The 18,754-nt window shown below is 37.6% G+C and overlaps 1 protein-coding gene across 1 annotated transcript in view; it reads left to right on the top strand.

Moving 5' to 3' along the window:
- Positions 1–18,754, top strand: part of LOC127645654 (pituitary adenylate cyclase-activating polypeptide type I receptor-like) — a 49,540-nt gene that overhangs the window by 6,897 nt on the left and 23,889 nt on the right. Inside the window, exons 2-3 of the mRNA XM_052129330.1 lie at positions 269–372; positions 2,797–2,902. Of these exons, the coding sequence (XP_051985290.1) occupies positions 316–372; positions 2,797–2,902 (163 nt within the window). The 5' untranslated portion in view covers positions 269–315. The remainder of the gene's footprint in view (positions 1–268; positions 373–2,796; positions 2,903–18,754) is intronic.

Below are 18,754 nucleotides of genomic sequence, written 5' to 3'. Positions count from 1 at the left end.
CACGTTTCCTGTAAACCTCTGCCCACACGGCCCCTCTTTCTTCATCAGCCCTGCACACTTCAGTGTGATCAGAATTCTTATTTTTGAAGGGATAGTACAACAGGACTATAATATACAGTAGAACTATACAGGTTATACAGTGTGATGGTTTGGTTTCAGAACAAAACAACAGTGGTGCATACAATCCCGATGTGGCCAAGAGAAGAACACATTCTGCAGTTGATAGAAGCAGCTCTCGATGTGTGTTTTATTGTACTGTCTCTTTCAGGCTTTATAAGGCTCCGTGTGAGATCTTCGAAAACTACAGTGAGCAGAATGCATAGACACACGGCAAGGCAGGCCTTTCTTGTCCTCTTCCTCATCGTCAGTCTGGTAAGAGACAGCTGTGTATTTATGTGTGTGGGCATGTATTCTCAAAACACAACCTGGTCGACTCACGTTGCTGCACCTACAGTGCATTGTTGTAAAATAATTTTTTAAGATTCGCTACAACAATGACGTTTATTCCTTTCACACAAATAAGGAGTAAAACAGGTTATCAGTGCATAAATGGATACTTTTTCGCCTCGTTCCTCACACAGTGATATCTTATGACATCAATAATCTTTCACTGTAGTGCATAACATGTCAGTCTACATGTTTTTAACATTTACAATATAACCAACTACATTTGCAAACCAGTTCATGCACAGTTAAATTGCATAGTAGCTCAACTGATAGAGCATTGCACTTGCGATGCAAAGGACCGGCGAGTCCTGAAGAGCATGCCAGTCGACACATTTGCCGAAAGTGTTTTACAAGCACCACAAATTGACGGGGTTGCTTCAGCATTTGCCAGTTCCATCTCACATTTGCTTCTATGACACAATCAGTTAGGTTGAGGTTTAAGGTTTAGGGTGGGAGGTCAGTTTAGTTGATTTAAAAGTTTATAGCATTACCTTAAAAAAGCTCATTTGTTTTGGAGGACATTTAACTTGCTTTTAGCACCAGACAGTGGACATTTGACATCTGAACTGCAACGATTTATGTTATAAACCACGTAAAACCATTTTGCTAAAATGACGCCACAGTCATAATTTTCATGAGTTCAGGCCATAGGCGACATAGGACAGGCAGCCCAGGGCGGCATCTTGCGGGGGGCAGCATGAAACGCCCACACAGATAAGTAGGAGCCCTGAACTCCTCCAGTCATCTCATTTACAATTCCATTAAAAATCCAATTCATAGATAGCTTAAACCTTTGACGACAAACCTACCATGAGCTCTGAGGTTGTTAATCAGATGTATTTGGTCTTTTGGAAGCCATCAGTCCATGTTATTTTATCTTAATGTAAAAAATAGTTATTTAATAGTGGAACTCCTGGTGAAGAACTACACTACCAATGATCTTGATGGCAAACAAACCATCAATAAGAGAATTTCGGCCCACAAAGAACGCCAAAAGAGCTCTAGAGTGTCCGCCCACTTCCATGATGCACTGCAAATGGCGCAGTCAAATTGACCCATCTACACTCTAAAACTACCTGTACATTTGCTTATATTTGAATATTTTGCAATAACAATTTTACGATATTGTTTCTATTTTCATAATCAACCACTTTAAATCAACCAGTTAGGGATGCCGTCCCGTATAATACAGAATCATCCCGTATTTCAGGAAAGAAAGTTGCATTCCATATGAAATCATATGAATCATTATCAAACATATGAAAATACTTTTCAAATACAACTTATTATTAAGTTTGTCATGTTGTGATTCCCCCCCGGAGTTGCTTGGTATGGTCCATGGCTTAGAACTCTTTTTGAAGGATTTATGAAATCTCTATGGAAAAACTGAATGCAATACTTCTGGAACCAAGAGAATTAAAATCTTATGCTTGAGCCTATAAATAGGTTCCCAGGCTCCAAATTGCTCAGTGTGGTCAGCAGCGATGACGAGACAGCATCGCTCATCAAATTATTTGTGTTTCTGGAAAGATTTTATTTTCCCTGGAATCCTTCCTGTTTCTTATAGACTGCAGACAGGAGTTGGGTCAGGGGTTTTGGGTCTGGCCCCCAATTAAGTTTTGAATTGTCCAACAGGAAGTCAAAACAAAATGTTGGGGTCTTAAAGAGTACATATACCAAGTAGATTTAGATTTATATAATATATGTGTATAAATATCACGTAAGGAACTAAAAAGTTAGAATATAAGTTTCAAGAGCGCATTTAGTTTTAGCATTTGAAAACTCGTGAAAAGAAGTTATACATCAAGTGATACATGGCAAACATACTGTAAGTACTGTCATTATTTAATACTTCATTATAGATTAACCAATCAGGCCTTATAACAAGTCGTAATAATAGTACGAGATGGTAAAATCATAAGAAATCATATTAGCTCAAAATGACTTTAACGCCCATAAAGAAAAACTAAACGGACCAACAAACGATGCTTTTACGATTTTTCCTAAATGTAACCCCTAATCTAAACTTAAACGCCATACCCACACCTAACATTTGTGTACCACAACCCCCCTTTCTTGAAATAAAGTGTTGGATAGGAGGTTAGCTTGTATTGAAGTGATTTTGAAATTCTGTATTTTGATTGGTTGGTCTCGATGGTAATATAAGTCATACCTTTTCATATGAGCCAAGTCACGATTTTGCCATCTTGTATGAATTATTACCAGTTGTCATGAGACTATTTTTCTATCTTTGTTTTCTGGCAAACTTTGGGTTGAGCGCAACCAACTTCAAAAGATTGTGCACTAAAAAGTTCTAGAGGATTTATCTTTATCTTCGTATTGTTCCAGATGGGGCCCATACATTCAGAGATCTCCAACTGCGTCATTAAACGCGAAGAGGAGAGATGCATGGAGCGAATCGCTCTGCACGACCCCAAAGATGACGAAAAGTTTGGTGAGAGACATTTATTGCTGTGTGCTAATTGGCATGCTTCTTCACATAGTATTTTTAAAAACCAATAGGCAATATAATTATACAGTGGATTAAGAAATAAACTAGTATTGCATCCTTCCTGCTGACATCACCAAGACTGCTTAACTAGGACGAGAGTAGTGCTCCATAATTGATCGCAAACTCTATTTGGGAACGCCATATTTGTACAATCACACCAATGGAAGAGTGCAATGTTTTTCACTCAAAAATACATCAGGTTTCGAAAGTAAATTGGGTTGAGGATGGCATTATGTTGAATTTTAAGTCAACAACCATTCTTCAAAATTGATTCGTCATCACGATTCTCCATGTGATACTCTGAAATAGTCTTGACAGTAGCTCTAACTTGCAATTACTGAGTTAATTTTGCCCATCCTTCAATGAATGTGTCATCTGTCTCATACATATGTTCCCATATAGAGGTATTCAGGTATTGTGGTAAACAGAGAAAGCGGGGCTATGTCACCTGTCAGCAATTACAGAGGAGAGCAGTTATATTTGAGAGAGCTGGAGGACTCACACAGCGAGATGTGGGCAAGAGAGAGAGAGAGAGAGAGGAAGAGAAAGAGCACTTTGACTGTGACTCATACGTTTGGAGCTTCAAGGACACTCCAGTTCTCACTGTTTGAATAGTGACAGATTATAAGGGGCAAAATTATTTGAGTTGCTATAATGACACTCGATTCTCAATGTATGTAGCTATATGCCATCTGCATACATTCTGCCCTAAATAGTATGCAAGACTAGAGTATATTCCAAATCACAGTATGTTTACATTTACATTTATGCATTTGGCAGATGCTTTTATCCAAAGCGACTTACACAGCCCTTATTACAGCGACAATCCCCCCGGAGCAACCTGGAGTTAAGTGCCTTGCTCAAGGACACAATGGTGGTGGCTGTGGGGATTGAACCAGCAACCTTCTGCTTACCAATTCAGTGCTTTAGCCCACAACGCCACCACCACTCCTAATGTTTAAAAGAGAATACTGTTTCTGGTGGTGTATGCATTTATCCACACTTTTCTGGCCTATATTGCCACAACACCTTGCTCTACAGAAGACGATGAGTTCGAAACGGTTCAGTTGTTTCAGTTAGACAAAAGTTGTGAGGAGTATGAGGCCAAATGTATGAACCTAAAATGTAACTAGGAATGATTAATGCCCTTCTTTTTTTTTTTTTTTAGCTATTATGACGTCCTATAGGAGCTTTTAGCTGCTGTTTGTGTTGAATCTGCATCTGAGTGACAACTGGACATTGGGCTTTCCATCAATGCATTTTTGTCGAGCTCTCAAAAAGGTGGAACTTTGTAACAAACTGTTGATTACTGAAACTGTGATGCACATGATAGACAGCTTATGCAATTTAAAAACAAGGCTGTTGAGTACAGAGTGTATTTTGCAAACTTTGTTGGAAAAACAGTTTTGCACTTGTTGTTTATCATTGTTGTTTAGAGATTTCACCATTTGAGTAGTAATTCGAGCAGCTTTTGTATAGTCTGTGCTTCCCAACTTTTGAAAACACCAGCCATCACTGCTCACTACATACAGTATAAAAAAGTATGTACTTGAAATAAGTGTTTAGTATATGTACTGTATGCTAACTGAGATGCTGGGCTCTATTTTCATGAGTGCACAAAGCACTTTTTTTGGGGGCGCTTATTCTAACTGTGCGTTCACTCCAGAGGTGGCGAGAGCGTCAAATCGACCGGAAGTCATTCATTTACAATGACAGCCAGCGTCTCTCGGCGGCGAGAAGCAGCGCGGTGAGTCTCGGGCGGTGTGGGCGTCAGATGAAAGTTCAAGTGCAGTCAACATTATGGTAATGAGCTGTGATGCGGTTCGGCGGCAACCTATTGGAATATAGAAGTGCTCCGCTCTAGCGAAGTCTAGAGAACACAACAGTGTAAACTTTGGTTTCCACCAAACATTAGTTCAGAAGATAAAATGGAGAAACTAATTATTGCCGTGGCGGGTTTCCCAGTAATATATGATCTGTGCCTGTTTGCTTACATGGATATAAAACAACCAAGACCACAGTTATTATTACAAATGTATTTTATTTTGATAACAAACAACTATCATTTTAATTATTTTCTGCCATCGATCAATTTCTTATTTTCACATTTTAAAGAGTTCATGAGGATATCCGCTACTTGTGATGGGTCGACAAAAAGTAAATGGTCGACATGTCTGGATGTTTAAATTGCGGCCCCTTTAAATATAGTTCACAAAACAAAGCATTCTGAACAAACGTTGCCGCCTATTTCAACTACATCAGAGCGTCCACGAGCGTCCTTGAGCGTCGAAGGCAGGGCAGCCAGAGCGAATTTTGACGCTCTCGCCGCTTCTGGTGGGAACGTACGGTAAGTGTAATTTCAATGTAAAGTGCAGGTTGCATAGGTGGGAGTGTTAGCACAATCTGTAGGTGTATTGCAAGGTAATGAAGTGGCGCAAAGCGCTGAGAAATAGGTCATTGCGCTATGACGTTTTAGTACCACCTCTGTTTTCAGCGCAAAGTCCAGGGTCAGTTCCTACATTTGTAGTTTGGAGATTCCACCAGCAGGTAGAGATGAAGTCCATGTCCGAACTCTGAAATATAATGGAACATCAAATTATGTCTCTGACAATCAAAGTTGTGTAGCCATTTTTATGAAACTAAAATGTACGAGATTTGTGTTAAACTATCTATAGGTCATGGTTTATTATTCAATTATTATTATTATTATTATGTTTATATTTAAAAATGTATTTATGATCTAATTTGTATTGGCATTTTTCCACCTGTTGTCGTAGAGTGATTTAGAAGTCACTGTAAAGGGTGCCGGTGAAAAATTGGAGAGGATAAAATGCTTGGATTTGGTATATAATGTTTTTTACCATTTCATTATTTTGATAACATTTTTGTTCCTTTTGAAAAAATATAATGTTTCATTACTTTAAATTAATTTAATACTAGCCATGACTTGTTTGTCAGTAGGGATGCACCGATCCGATACCTGGATCGGTATCGGCTCTGGTACTGAAGCTTTTATATGGATCGGGGATCGGTCCGACGAGCCCAATCCAAATCTGATACTGTATGTTAGTGATGTTTGTTACTGTCAAGCTCAAAAAATGACATAAAAGAACCATAAAAACACAATAAATGTAGTTCATATCACTCATGCATTTTATTCAAAGCCAATTGAAGACACGTGCAAATGTGTCCAATGGATTGGTAAACGGTCTGCACTTATATAGCACCTTTTTAACCGTAACGGTATTCAAAGCGCTTTACACTGTAACTCCATTCACACACACACTTATACACCAATGGTGACAGAGCAGCCATGCAAGGTGCTATCCTGCCATTGGAAGCAACTTGGGGTTCAGTGTCTTGCCCAAGGACACTTCAGCATGTGGAGTCATGTGGGCCAGGATTTGAACTACCAACCCTGCGATTAGTGGCCGACCCGCTCTACCAACTGAGCCACAGCCGCCCCTAATTGGGAATTTAACTACATTCTGTCTACGGTTGATCCAGATCCATTTGTCCTGGCAACATTGTCTGACAATTATTTTAGGATATGCTCCTAAATTTTGTTTGTATAATTTAATTCTCGTTTGGCATAAATGACGTTGTGATTGAAGCCTTGTAACTGGAGGAGCACGAGTTTATATTTATATTCATTTTTAGCAAAGGCGTGCTTTGTCTTGCAATAAAAGGTATTATAATATAATCAATAATAAGTGTACATTTTTCTTTGGCTTTGCCTGATAAATTGTGAGTGTGACTTGTCCAGCCCTCATTACCTTGGTGAAAATCTTTCAGACTGTGCCTGTGTACATGGGGGCATCTCTCGACTGATTTTATTCATTATGCCAACAATGGTGGTTTTGTTCGCCAAAAGATTGTTTGCCAGTTGCAACGAGGTGAAGAAATTGTCCGTCGTTACATTTCTTCCCTTTCCCAGGAAAGGCTCGACCAGATGCATGACAACATTGTCAGATAACCGCTGACCACTCCGGCCTACTGTCATCTTTCCCTAGATAGGGATGTGTTCAGCATGTATTTTGTTTCAACATCAGCGGCCACCCAGAATTTTATGCCAGATTTGTCCGGTTTATTGGCCATGTACTGTGTGAAACGACAGGGCGCCTTGGTAGGGAACAGTTGTTCATCAACTGGTATGTTCTCACTGGTATGTTCTCACTGGTGTGTATGAAGCAATGCTGTTTTACACAAATTTGTCAAATATCTCAGATATCATGGCAAATCTATCTGTCACAATGCGGGCAGCTCTCGTGTTCTTGTCATCAAAGCGCAGATAGCGCATGATATCTCTGTATTTCTGTTGCGACATTGTCTCTTTGAAAAAAGAGTGTCCAAATTCATTAGACCAAAGGTCATCCAATCTCATGCTTTTCTCTCCCGTAACACCTCTCAAATAAACGAGACCAACAAATGCTTTTAGTTCGTCATCTGTCAGTTTGAACTTTTCAGCATTGTTCCGCCCAGCTTCCCCATCAGTGTACTTTCATATGTTTTGCCACATCTCAATGGACTTGTAATATTGTCCTTGGCATAAGATGTTGGCCCTGGGGGTTCTCTCATTATATGTGCCTCTTGGGCTCTACCCCAAGCGTTGCCAGGATTTTGTTCAACCCATACTGTGCCATCTCTTGCAACCTCTTGAAATGAGTCCCCATCACACTCAATTTCAGAGTCTGATTCTGAATCTGAACCATATTCAATATCAACGCCACCTCCATCATCTCTCTCCTCCTCTGCATCGAACACCTCGCATTCCTCGCCCTCCGATTCCATCTCTTTCATATTTTGTAGCAAGTCAAACACTTGCTGTGCCGTCATACGCAACATTCGAGTCATTGTAATTATGCACATATACCACACAACCGTGCAACCGGCCAAACTGTGTAGCCGCCACCAACTACACAGTGAGCTCCAGGCAATCTGTGGCTACTTTATAGCTTTCGATACATAATAGATCATAATAGCGCCACTCACTTATCAGCTTACTTGTCAATTGACCTATATATATATATATATATATATATGCTACACACATGCATACAAAATTATAAGTGAGCCCCTGCGCCATCTGCTGGGAGAAAAGAGAATCGCAGCCTTGAACGGCACAAATAAATATGGCGTGAATGCGAGGCGGCTGTCAATTCACAGAATTAGAAGCAAAATACCTTCAAACTAGCTTTTCCTGGTGCGATTTTGAAAATTTAAGTGCACTGGGCGATAAAACTCAAATATCTAGGAAAAGTCAAGTAGGGCCCTGGAATTTGATCGAGTGCCAAGATTTATTTTTTCTTAAAGCACAAAGGTCAGATGACCACATGCTTGGCCGTTCTAGTGTTAACAATAACGTTTTATTTAATAAGCTATACATTTATATTGAAATAATGTGTAGTTAGAGGTTTGTGTTTCTTTACATAGTAAAGAGCAACCCAATTAGATCCACACAATAATGTAAAATATTCTAAACTGATAATGCAACAAAACAACAATGTATCGGATCTGTATCGTATCGGCTGATACTGAGATTTCCAATATCGGAATCGGATCAGAAGAGAAAAAGTGGTATCAGTGCATCCCTATTTGTCATTAGATTAAAATGATTAATAATTCTTCAATTCTCTATAACTGAGTGTACATCCAAATCCTAATGAGAATAACATTTTTATGCATATAAAAGGAATGTATCCATATTTGTATTCTTCTAATTCATTGTATACATTCCATTTACACTGCTGCCTCCTTATGAATGTGCTGTCTTTGTTTAAATCACTGGCGCTTGACAGGAAATGAAATATATAATAGGATGCTGACACTGCAATAACCGGAGAAGAACCTCAGAATTAAATTGCAACAGCTTATTAGAGCTTTGAGCGCGAGAAGTCGCCAAACCCACTAGCACCTAGACTTGGTGCAGGCTTGCACAAAAATACCAAAACTTCATGGCCATGCCCACTGACTTTGCACTTAGCGCTAGTGCTCTTAAAAGAGGGCCCACAATATATGTTTAATCGGTTATAGTCAGTGCAGAGAAATAAGATGGCTAAAAGTCTCATAAAATATCATTCATTTCTTAAATGTATACTTTTCAATAATTAGCATGGCACTAACAATGTCAAGGACATAGGTTCAATTCCCAGAGAACATACTGCATACTGATGAATCTATTAAAGATGAACCTATAAAAAAATTGTGTGCGATACCGAGATCTGATTATTTAGAACAACATCTGTCGATACCAATACCGATAGTTTGATGGTTCTTCTTTATTATGCTCCTTTGTTTCAAATTCACTGATAATTAATTGCACAACTTCAAACTATTTTTTTTTACTGTTCTTAACCCACATTTACTGAATTTTTAATGACGAAGCTGAAGCAGCTTCCGCTTTAGCTTTTGACAAACTCATTCCTGATATTCTTGATGTGTCGAACTTTAAGGTGGTATTTTTCATATTAGTTCAGCCTGATCTCACATAAAAATCGGCAAGTGCGCGCCGATTTTTCTTTAGCCAAAATCGGTATACGTTGACCGAATTTGAAAACACTGCCCCCAGAGGCTAAAGCGGTAAGTGTTTCAGAGCATATAAACAAGTGTGACATCCATTTATGTCCATGAGAGGTCGCCAGAAGCCAGTTGTAAAAAGGAAGTGTTTTCAGCTGAACAGGGTGTAAAACGGTGATTTAATCTACCTCCCAACCAAAACCCAAATCTAACCAGAAATATTAGTTGAGACAAAATGCAATGTTAGGGATAAAAATGCAACCTCCTTATCACACTTGTGATTGTTACATTATACAAATGTGATGACTTCCTCGTTTGAATGGGGATTGAACTGTGGTCTCCCATGCAACTGACACAACACGTAACCAGTTGTGCCACAAGGGAAAGTAATTGTTGTTGAGCCATTTCAAATTTGTCCAATGGGAGATAGGGCATGTTGCTGATCTTAGGGTACTTGAACTTTCGGAAACAGTGTGCTGACTTCCCGTGTGATCATGTTGATTAGTTGTGTTAAAGGTTTAAACGGCATTTTTAGATTCACAGGAAATGATCTGCCCTGATTATCGGCAGTTTTTAAACAATCGGCTGATGTCCGATTGTGCAGATAATTGCTTTAATTAGCCAATACTGGAGATACTTTATTTGATGTGCAAGGAGGTAAAATATTTGGGTTTGAATGTTTAGACACATCTAGTAAGCGTTTGGCTTTACATTGAACTCTGAGTAAAAGCATCCTCTGGGGGGCGTTTAAGCTAATCAGACAACAGTAGAACCATTGACCACAACATTGGAAAATGGTTAACATCAGAGGATTAAGCTTTTCAAAACATCTGAAACCCATGAATAACAACAGCAACTGAAGCTCTCATAATTGAAAGCTTTTATTGGTTGTAAATGATCTTATAGCTGCAAAACAAATCTTTTTTTTTGACTGACTGAAATGCTTTAGTGCACTCAAGTTCACTAAAGAAGAACAGAAGGAATGATTCGTCTTGATGTGCCAGGAAATGTGGTCATCCATGTGAAATTGTAATCTTTACAATGTCATTAATAATTGGACAGGTCCAATAGACTCTAGGAATGCCACTGTTGCCACATTGTTGCAATTGAAACCTTTCCTTGCAACTGAATTAAATATGGCAGCTGCTACATACAGTATATTGGTCTATAGTTTCCTCCAATGTTTATAATTTCTTTTTTACATTATACTATCAGCTGCATAATGCACTAGTGAGCTGATAAACATGGTGGTGTGGTGGCTTTGAAAATGTCATCAAAATTCAATGTCATAGTCATACGTTCATAGTCAAAATGCCTGAATAATTATTTATAAAATAATTTCTATGACATTTTTTGTGATTTGTTATTATTTGCTTGTAAAGTGAGCTTGTGCTTCTTTACTATAATTGACACTTGGTTTGATATCTTGCTATCTATCTAATGCACTGACAGTCAGACAATTTAAGCATGGATTAAGTGTACTTTTATTGGCCACTGGAAATTGTCTCTACATGTATGAATTGGTTGTGAGTATTTTGCAGAAGTGACGTTTGTTTGCTGGCTGTTTACATCTGCTTCATTGATCCTTGTCCTCCTGTTCCTTAAACCACAGCAGGCTCATCAGTGTGCAGACAGAAAATCATTCAGCCCGAAATAAAACAGCCACGTTCGCATGAGGGGGGAGAGAAGGAGATTAACAGATGCAGATAGAAAGACTAAATGAGACAGAGAGGAAAAAAGCAAGTGAGCGAGTGCAAGAGATACATGAGCTTCATCTACAATTGTGCACAAGCTACATACAGACCTTTGTAAAACAGTGCTTAAATGTTTCACTTTTATATCACCACTTATTTAACCCTTGTGCTGTGTTCCTCTTTGGCTACCACTCCTTGTGTTCCCGGGTCAAAACAAACAACCCACTAGAGATTGTTAATAAATCTCTCATATTACACATATTGTCACAAGATATTGCATTAGATATTTTTAAACTGGAATTTACAATGCATATAGCTGCATTGGTAGCTATCCTACCAATTCTTAATTAATGCTTTTTAATTGGCTATCAAATAAGAACTGTTTCGTTCTCATCATTTACTAATTTGTTATCACAAATATCATGTGCAGAGTTGGTAAAACCATAAAGAAAGATGAGAAAGGTCTCAATTAGTAAAAACAATGAGAAAAGTTTCACTCAGAGGCCAAACTGTAATAAGTATTAGTGTATGAAATTCCCACAGACGTACGTCAATATAATAATCAGAAGTGTCTTTTTGTCACATTTTTCCTTATTAATTCCCAAAACATACATATAACATAGACAATGACATATTGTATCTTATAGCAAACTATCCTGATTCAAACGAGCCCAAACAAAGCATAATATGATAAGTAGATCTTGAAATATTCCTCAAAGAGTATACATGGAAAGACAATGCATGCATGCTTGTGTGTGTGTGTGTGTGTGTGTGTGGGTGGGTGTGTGTGTGTGTGTGTGTGTGGGCACATGTCCAAGGACTGGGATGCTCCAGAACACTTAATATTCCTGTATTTGTTAGTCTAACCCATTAATTTCCAGTGGCCAGTGGAACAAAGTGAAATAAAACCAATAAAATATAAAGACAATTGTCCAAGTGTTTTTGTGTGTTTTCAGATGCCATATGTGAACAAAGTCAATACATTTTATTCCAGTTGGATTAAGTAAAATAAAAAAATGTGTCCTGGTCAAAATGATTGGAACACAACATAAGGGTTAAACTAATTTATTAAAAGGGTTAAACCCACCGAATTTCACTGCAGATGGTTTTGTGTTGGGTTTTGGCTTTGCTTAAATGAACACACATTTGGTCCATGTATGTTAGCTTTGAGTCCATTTATATTATTATACTTCTAAAAGTTTATGCAATTTACTGCGAGTCTTTCTCTTCTAGAAAAACTGACCAAAAATACATTTTTGTCCAATAAAATTCTCTATAATGAGAAAACCACCTGCCACAACTACAACAAAATGGGGTGTTCAGACCGAACCCGGTCTTGCATTAAAAAAAAGCTAGATGCACTGCAACGACTGAATGCAGGTGACTCAAGACACGTTTAAGTTGAAGTTCTTTTTAACTTGACACAGTGTCACAAAATGTGGCACTACTGTGCAAGGCTCTGAAAAAAACACTGAGATGCTGTACAATGGTCAAACACTTCTGCCTAGATCACGTTTACATAAAAATGATTAAAGGAATATTACGGGTTAAATACAAGTTAAGCTCAAACGTCAACATTTGTGGCATAATGTTGTTCATTTCGACTCATCCCTCCTTTTATTTAACCCTTGTGCATCAATTAAAAAAAGTTACACATAGGTTCATTATGGACAAAAATGTCCATGTCCAAAAACTGTCATAAAAATATTATAGATTTATATTTTTTTCCACTTTCACTGACATAATTTTTTTAACCAGCATCAGCTCTAATCATAATGACCAAACATTCATTCATTTTTAGAATTTTAACCCTTTAAACGCTGGTTTGTTTACATAAATCCACTGTTGTTTTTTAGGAAAAAATGAAAAATAGTAATTATTTTCAATTTAATAGATGCTAAGCAGAATTTTTTTTCTTTGATTATTAGAGCCTCGGATATGTCAATGATTAACAACAACATTCATTTTGATGCTTTCATATTTTTTATGCAGTATCAGATTTTAAAAAAAGCTACCACTTAGGTCCATAATGGACAAAAATGGCCATGTCAAAAAAGTGTCATAAAAATATTATAGAATAATATTTTTTCTACTTTCACTGACTTATATTTTAACCAGAATCAGTTCTAATCATAGTTACCAAACATTCATTTATTTTCAGAATTTTAACACTTTAAACGCCGGTTTGTTTACATAATGCCACTGTTGTTTTTTATAAAAAATATAATAATTATAATTATTTTCAATTTAATAAATGCTAAACAGAATTTTTTTATTTTTATTATTAGAGCCTCAGACACATACAAACCACACTCTGAAATCCATACCAACACACTCACACAATTATATATTCATAATGTATCTAATTGGCTCTATAATATGCATAAGCCAAAAACAGCAGAAAACAACAACAAAAGCGATGATATGCCAAACCTGAAAAAATGGCACGATCTGGTAAAAAATATTTAAAATGTAAATTTTGAAGCCTTGCCAACATAATGAAAGCATGTTAAACAAGATTGCATAATTTTATAGTTAAATGGCACTGGGATTAAAAATCGCAGTTTTAATGGGTTTCAATGTGCCATTTTTGTCCAAAACGACGCTAAGAGGGAGTATTTTGTGTAACTAGTGCAAAAAATATTTTTTTAAAGAAAATAGGGTGAAATATTAAAATTCCAATACAAATTCACACCTGTGGAAAATTTTATGCAGTTAGCATTAACACAGACAAAGTTATCAAAAAAACAAAACTGAAAAAGCCAAAAATGTCCACAAGGATGCACAAGTGTTAATAAAAAATGTGTGTTATAGTGATGCATTTACAATAGAAGTCAATGGACCAATCCATAAAGGGTAAAATATTCACCGTTTCAAAATTATAGCTGCAAGATGTAAACAATATGCGGGTCAATATGATTTTAGTGTGAAAAAATTGCTTTCCGGTACTAACCTTCTCTAAAGTTAAATCCAATTTTACAACTTCATTGTCATGATAACGTAATGCCTTAATTTTTGAAACAAATGCAAAGTATTTGAATAAATTTAGCACTAAAAAAAATTGGTTTTAGCTGATGAATTAGTGTAAATGCTTTTATAAAATTATAAACTTCACATTTCTGCCTTTAACCCCTCCAAAAATTGGCCCCATTCACATCCATTGTAACTGCCTCTCTTTAACATCGAGTTTTGTTTATTTTAAAGAAAAGGAAGAACAAAGTCAAAATTATTATTATTTTTGGCAATCAACATTATGTCACAAATGTTGTCAGTTTAGCTTAACTTGTGTTGAATCTGGAATATTTATAAAAAAAAATAAATAAATAAAAACCTGTGGTGTTAATGGCCCCTAAAAGAGGAAATGCAACCACAGACGTGGTTCATGGGCCGGTGCGAATTCTTAAATTGTTCTGCTATTCCATTCCGGAGCCAAAAACCTGGTTTGATACGGCCCCAAAAGCTTGCTGGTCTCCACACAGGAACTGATTAAGTCAGGGGCGAAGGGCGGGAAGTGCCGAATTTAGCAAGTTATGCCATAGTTCATACAAAATAATATAATTACGTTACCTGTCATCTTAAGCATAGATGTCATCTCTGGCAATCTTCTTAAGCGATGTAATAACTGTGGATCGCATAAGTTCATATCTTCAAATATGTCCTCATAAACAAGAGTAAAAGCTGTTCACAAACACTGTTATGACATGTCATGTTTTTTTATTGGCAGGTAGTCATGTAACCCATTACATTACCGTTTAGTTCTGAAGTCAGTGGGAAGCTTACGAAAGGCTCCAGATTGCCCCAGCCATGAACCAGTAGAGCACAGGCTCGACACGTGAACCATTACCATTCCGGTGGAAAGGGCTAACAAAGGGGCAGATTCACTAAGAATAATTTGCACCTAGGAAAGGCACTATTTGTTTGCACCTGCTTTAGTGCCTGATTTACATAAGAAATGATGCTGATCAGGAAACACAGGTCAGGCAAACGCACCTACAAAATCAATGCTGAACGCAATTCTGATCTTGCGGGCCAATTCTGAGCGCTATATAGCGGAGGATGCCGCAGACCACCATATTTGACACACCCTGACGGGACTGTACAGCATCAATGTGATCTAGACACCTGAACCACCTCCTCAACATGCTGAAAGTGTGCTTGACTACACCGTCTGGATGTATGCTAGGTTATAATGCTTTTCTCCATCACTTGATCATTATTTGATTCATTACTGCTGATATGATCGGTTGAAAATGTTCACAAACGTATCTTTTAAATAATATTAATTTTACCACCTATGCTCATTCACGATAATAGCGCAATCTAAATGATGGCAGGCAAGTTTTGTAAATAATGCACAATCTACAATGAGCCTAATTTACATAGAAATGAGGCTAGTTTGCTTTGAAATGAATGGCAATGACTTCATTTACATACTTGTATTGTAAGTGTCATTGCGCCTGCTAAAATAGATTGTGGGTGGTTAGTGAATAATACGCGGGTTTTTGCACTGAAGTTCTATGAGCAAAAGTAGCGCAACTGTATGCCTCAGAGTACCCTACCTCAGAAACTAAATTGTCTTAATTGTTTTCATCCATTGCTATCAAGTGTCATCTTCCAAGGCTATGATGTAAACTAAAGACTATTGGCTATTTGTTGAAAAGGAAAAGTTGGAAATGCATCAACACAGGAAGGAAAATCGTTTAAGGTGAATGAAGCTTTTGCTATTTTTATGAAGGAAAAACCAAAAGCCCTTTGGACATGTGACTCATACAGTACATAGATCTATGTTTGGAGAGTACAATCACAATGTCACATCAATCAGTTTGATTGCAATCTAGCATTGACCTTTATCGCAGTGAGTCAGTCTCAGATTTGAGCATATGTCTTCATATAAGTCAGTGGCTCTCAAATGGTTTTGCTTCAAGTCTCAGATCTTACTTTGAACATCAAGTCATGACCCAACACAGTACCAAATCTGTTTAGCATACAAACAAAAGTATTAAAAATGATTGCATAGACCAAACACTATGCAAATTGACATAGGCTGAATTGGAAAATAAGCAATTTTGGAAATGCATAAACAACAGCAAAAATGTGATTTACCATTTATCAGACATTTTTTTATCCAAAGCGAATGACAGAGCCAATCCCCCCGGAGCAACCTGGAGTTAAGTGCCTTGCTCAAGGACACAATGATGGTGGCTGTAGGGATCGAACCAGCAACCTTCTGCTTAACAGTTTAGTGCTTTAGCCCACTATGCCACCACCACTCCTACCAGACTCCTACCATTTACCAGACCAACACATGGAACAAACACTATGCCAAATATTGTATTATTAGTATTAGCCATATTACCAAGTGACCAAGATACTGTTGAGTTAATTGACTTCACAACCTTTGACAATAAACAACAAAAGATTTCAACAGCGAGAGTCACTATTCCACTCTGTCCTGGTTAGTTCACGATTCCTTTGTCTCTGCCCCTCACTTCTGTCCTGCTGGTTTAAAGAGCTCTTGTTCAGACTTTAGCAGATAATTGGCTTTGTGTCCAGAGTGATTTGAGATCTGTGAGCAACAACATGTGCCACCAGGCAGACAAAAGCCATCTAATGCTTTCTACCGCCACGTCACACATTCACTCACAGCTGGGGAAAAAAAAGAAAAAAGACACGAGGCTATCTACAGACCAGAGAATGTAGAGAAACAGAAAACCTCTTTAGAGACTCCAGAGGGAGTTTTTAATCAAACTGAACTTACAATGTGGTTAATCAGGCACTTGGCCAAAGTAAGCATGACATTTCAATTCTTCCAGTGCATAACAACATAATTTGTGACTCTCTTAAAATGAATTAATAGAACATCTGAAAGATTGCATGCATGTTCTTGAACTATGTTGGTTCTTTTGAACAATTCCTTTAAATGATTAATGGTGTTGTACTTGATTTGGTGATTTCAGCTCTTTTGATAAATTCCACCAGACTCGTCAGCCAAACCCAGAAAATGCGAGTGCACAACATTATTGACAGGCAGAGAGCGTTTTTGATTGGCTAAAAAGTACTGTATATCAGTAATTGCATTTGCAACTAGTAAAAAGTGAAAATGCTCTTTTTTGATATTGGTAATTTGTTTTTTATTAGTGGCAAAGGTCATTTCAGATGTAATGATATTGTAGCTATAAGATATGGAGGGCCAGATTACTCAATACTAAATCATTAAATATAATTTTTTGTTATTTTAATAAATATGAGTGGTGGTGGCGTAGTGGTCTAAAGCACATAACTGGTAATCAGAAGGTTGCTGGTTGATCCCCACAGCCTCCACCATTGTGTGCTTGAGCAAGGCACTTCATTCCAGGTTGCTCCGGGGGATTGTAATATGTAATAAGTACTCTGTAAGTCGCTTTGGATAAAATTAAATACATTTTATAAATATATTTTAAAACATAATGAAATTGTAATAATTGCTAATAATTAAAAAACTACAAAATCATTAAACAAATCATAAAATCACTAAATAAATCAAGTAATGCCCCTTGTTTTTAATGTTAGCATTATTTAGCATTAGGGCTGTGCTTGGTACAATAAGAGATTTCTTGTTAACTCCCAAAGTTGCCAACCAGAATGTTGACTATGACTTAATTGAATAGCTTGTATAGAAATGACTCAAAGAGGAAATTAAATAAATATGTTGGCCAAAAATAAATGCTGTTAATGACTGTTAAATGCTGTTATATTGGTTTGGTGTTCTAAACATCATTCTTAACAGCACTAAACAGTATGTTCAACTGGGAAATGCTTAACAGAAACAGTAATCTGGCACTCCGGGCATTTTCCCGGTGGGCCGACGCACTTTGGGGCTGACCAGGGGCGGACTGGCCATCTGGAGAACCGAGCGGGCCAGTGGGTCGGCCGCGGAACGGCTGAATGGGCCACGATAAGCTAAAATGAGCTGCCGCGTTATACAGAACGGAACACAAAACGGCGCGCAATATGCCGAAAAGGCCCACTTTTGGGCCAGTTGCTATGTAAAATCCCGGACCGATTTCTCTTCCCAGTCCAGCCCTGCTTGATATTATGTTGAATATTTCCTTCTGTGAGAAGGTCATTATGAGGATTTCCTACTTTAAAAGTTGACACCCACTGTGGTTGAGTAACGTGTCTATAGCCGTAACCCTGAAAATCTTATCACGTGGCTTGTTGAGCGCATTACCGCGAAGAATATCGTGGGCATCCACGCGTGCTATGTCTCCACACAAAACTCGCCACGCGCCCCATCGAGAGCGAGAACCACATTATAGTGACCACAAGGAGGTTACCTTATGTGACTCTACCCTCCCTAGCAAGCGGGGGTGGTAGTCCGCGTCTTTACTCGCTGAGCTACCCAGGCAATGTTATAAATTTAACAGTTTATAACAAAACATTTTTATACACTATATGTAATAATTACATTTTAAATAACATACTAGATATCTGAAATATTAAATCTAACATGTTGAAATTTATTTACAGATATCAAAAATGAGCATTTTCACCAGTTTTAACTCAGTTATTAAGAATTAACATTTTGAATAGTATAATTTTTATT

The sequence above is a fragment of the Xyrauchen texanus genome, chromosome 6 (genome assembly GCF_025860055.1).
Source record: "Xyrauchen texanus isolate HMW12.3.18 chromosome 6, RBS_HiC_50CHRs, whole genome shotgun sequence".
Taxonomy (NCBI): Eukaryota; Metazoa; Chordata; class Actinopteri; order Cypriniformes; family Catostomidae; genus Xyrauchen; species Xyrauchen texanus.
Note: the sequence above shows the minus strand (reverse complement) of the source record. Positions and strands in the feature narration are given on the sequence as shown.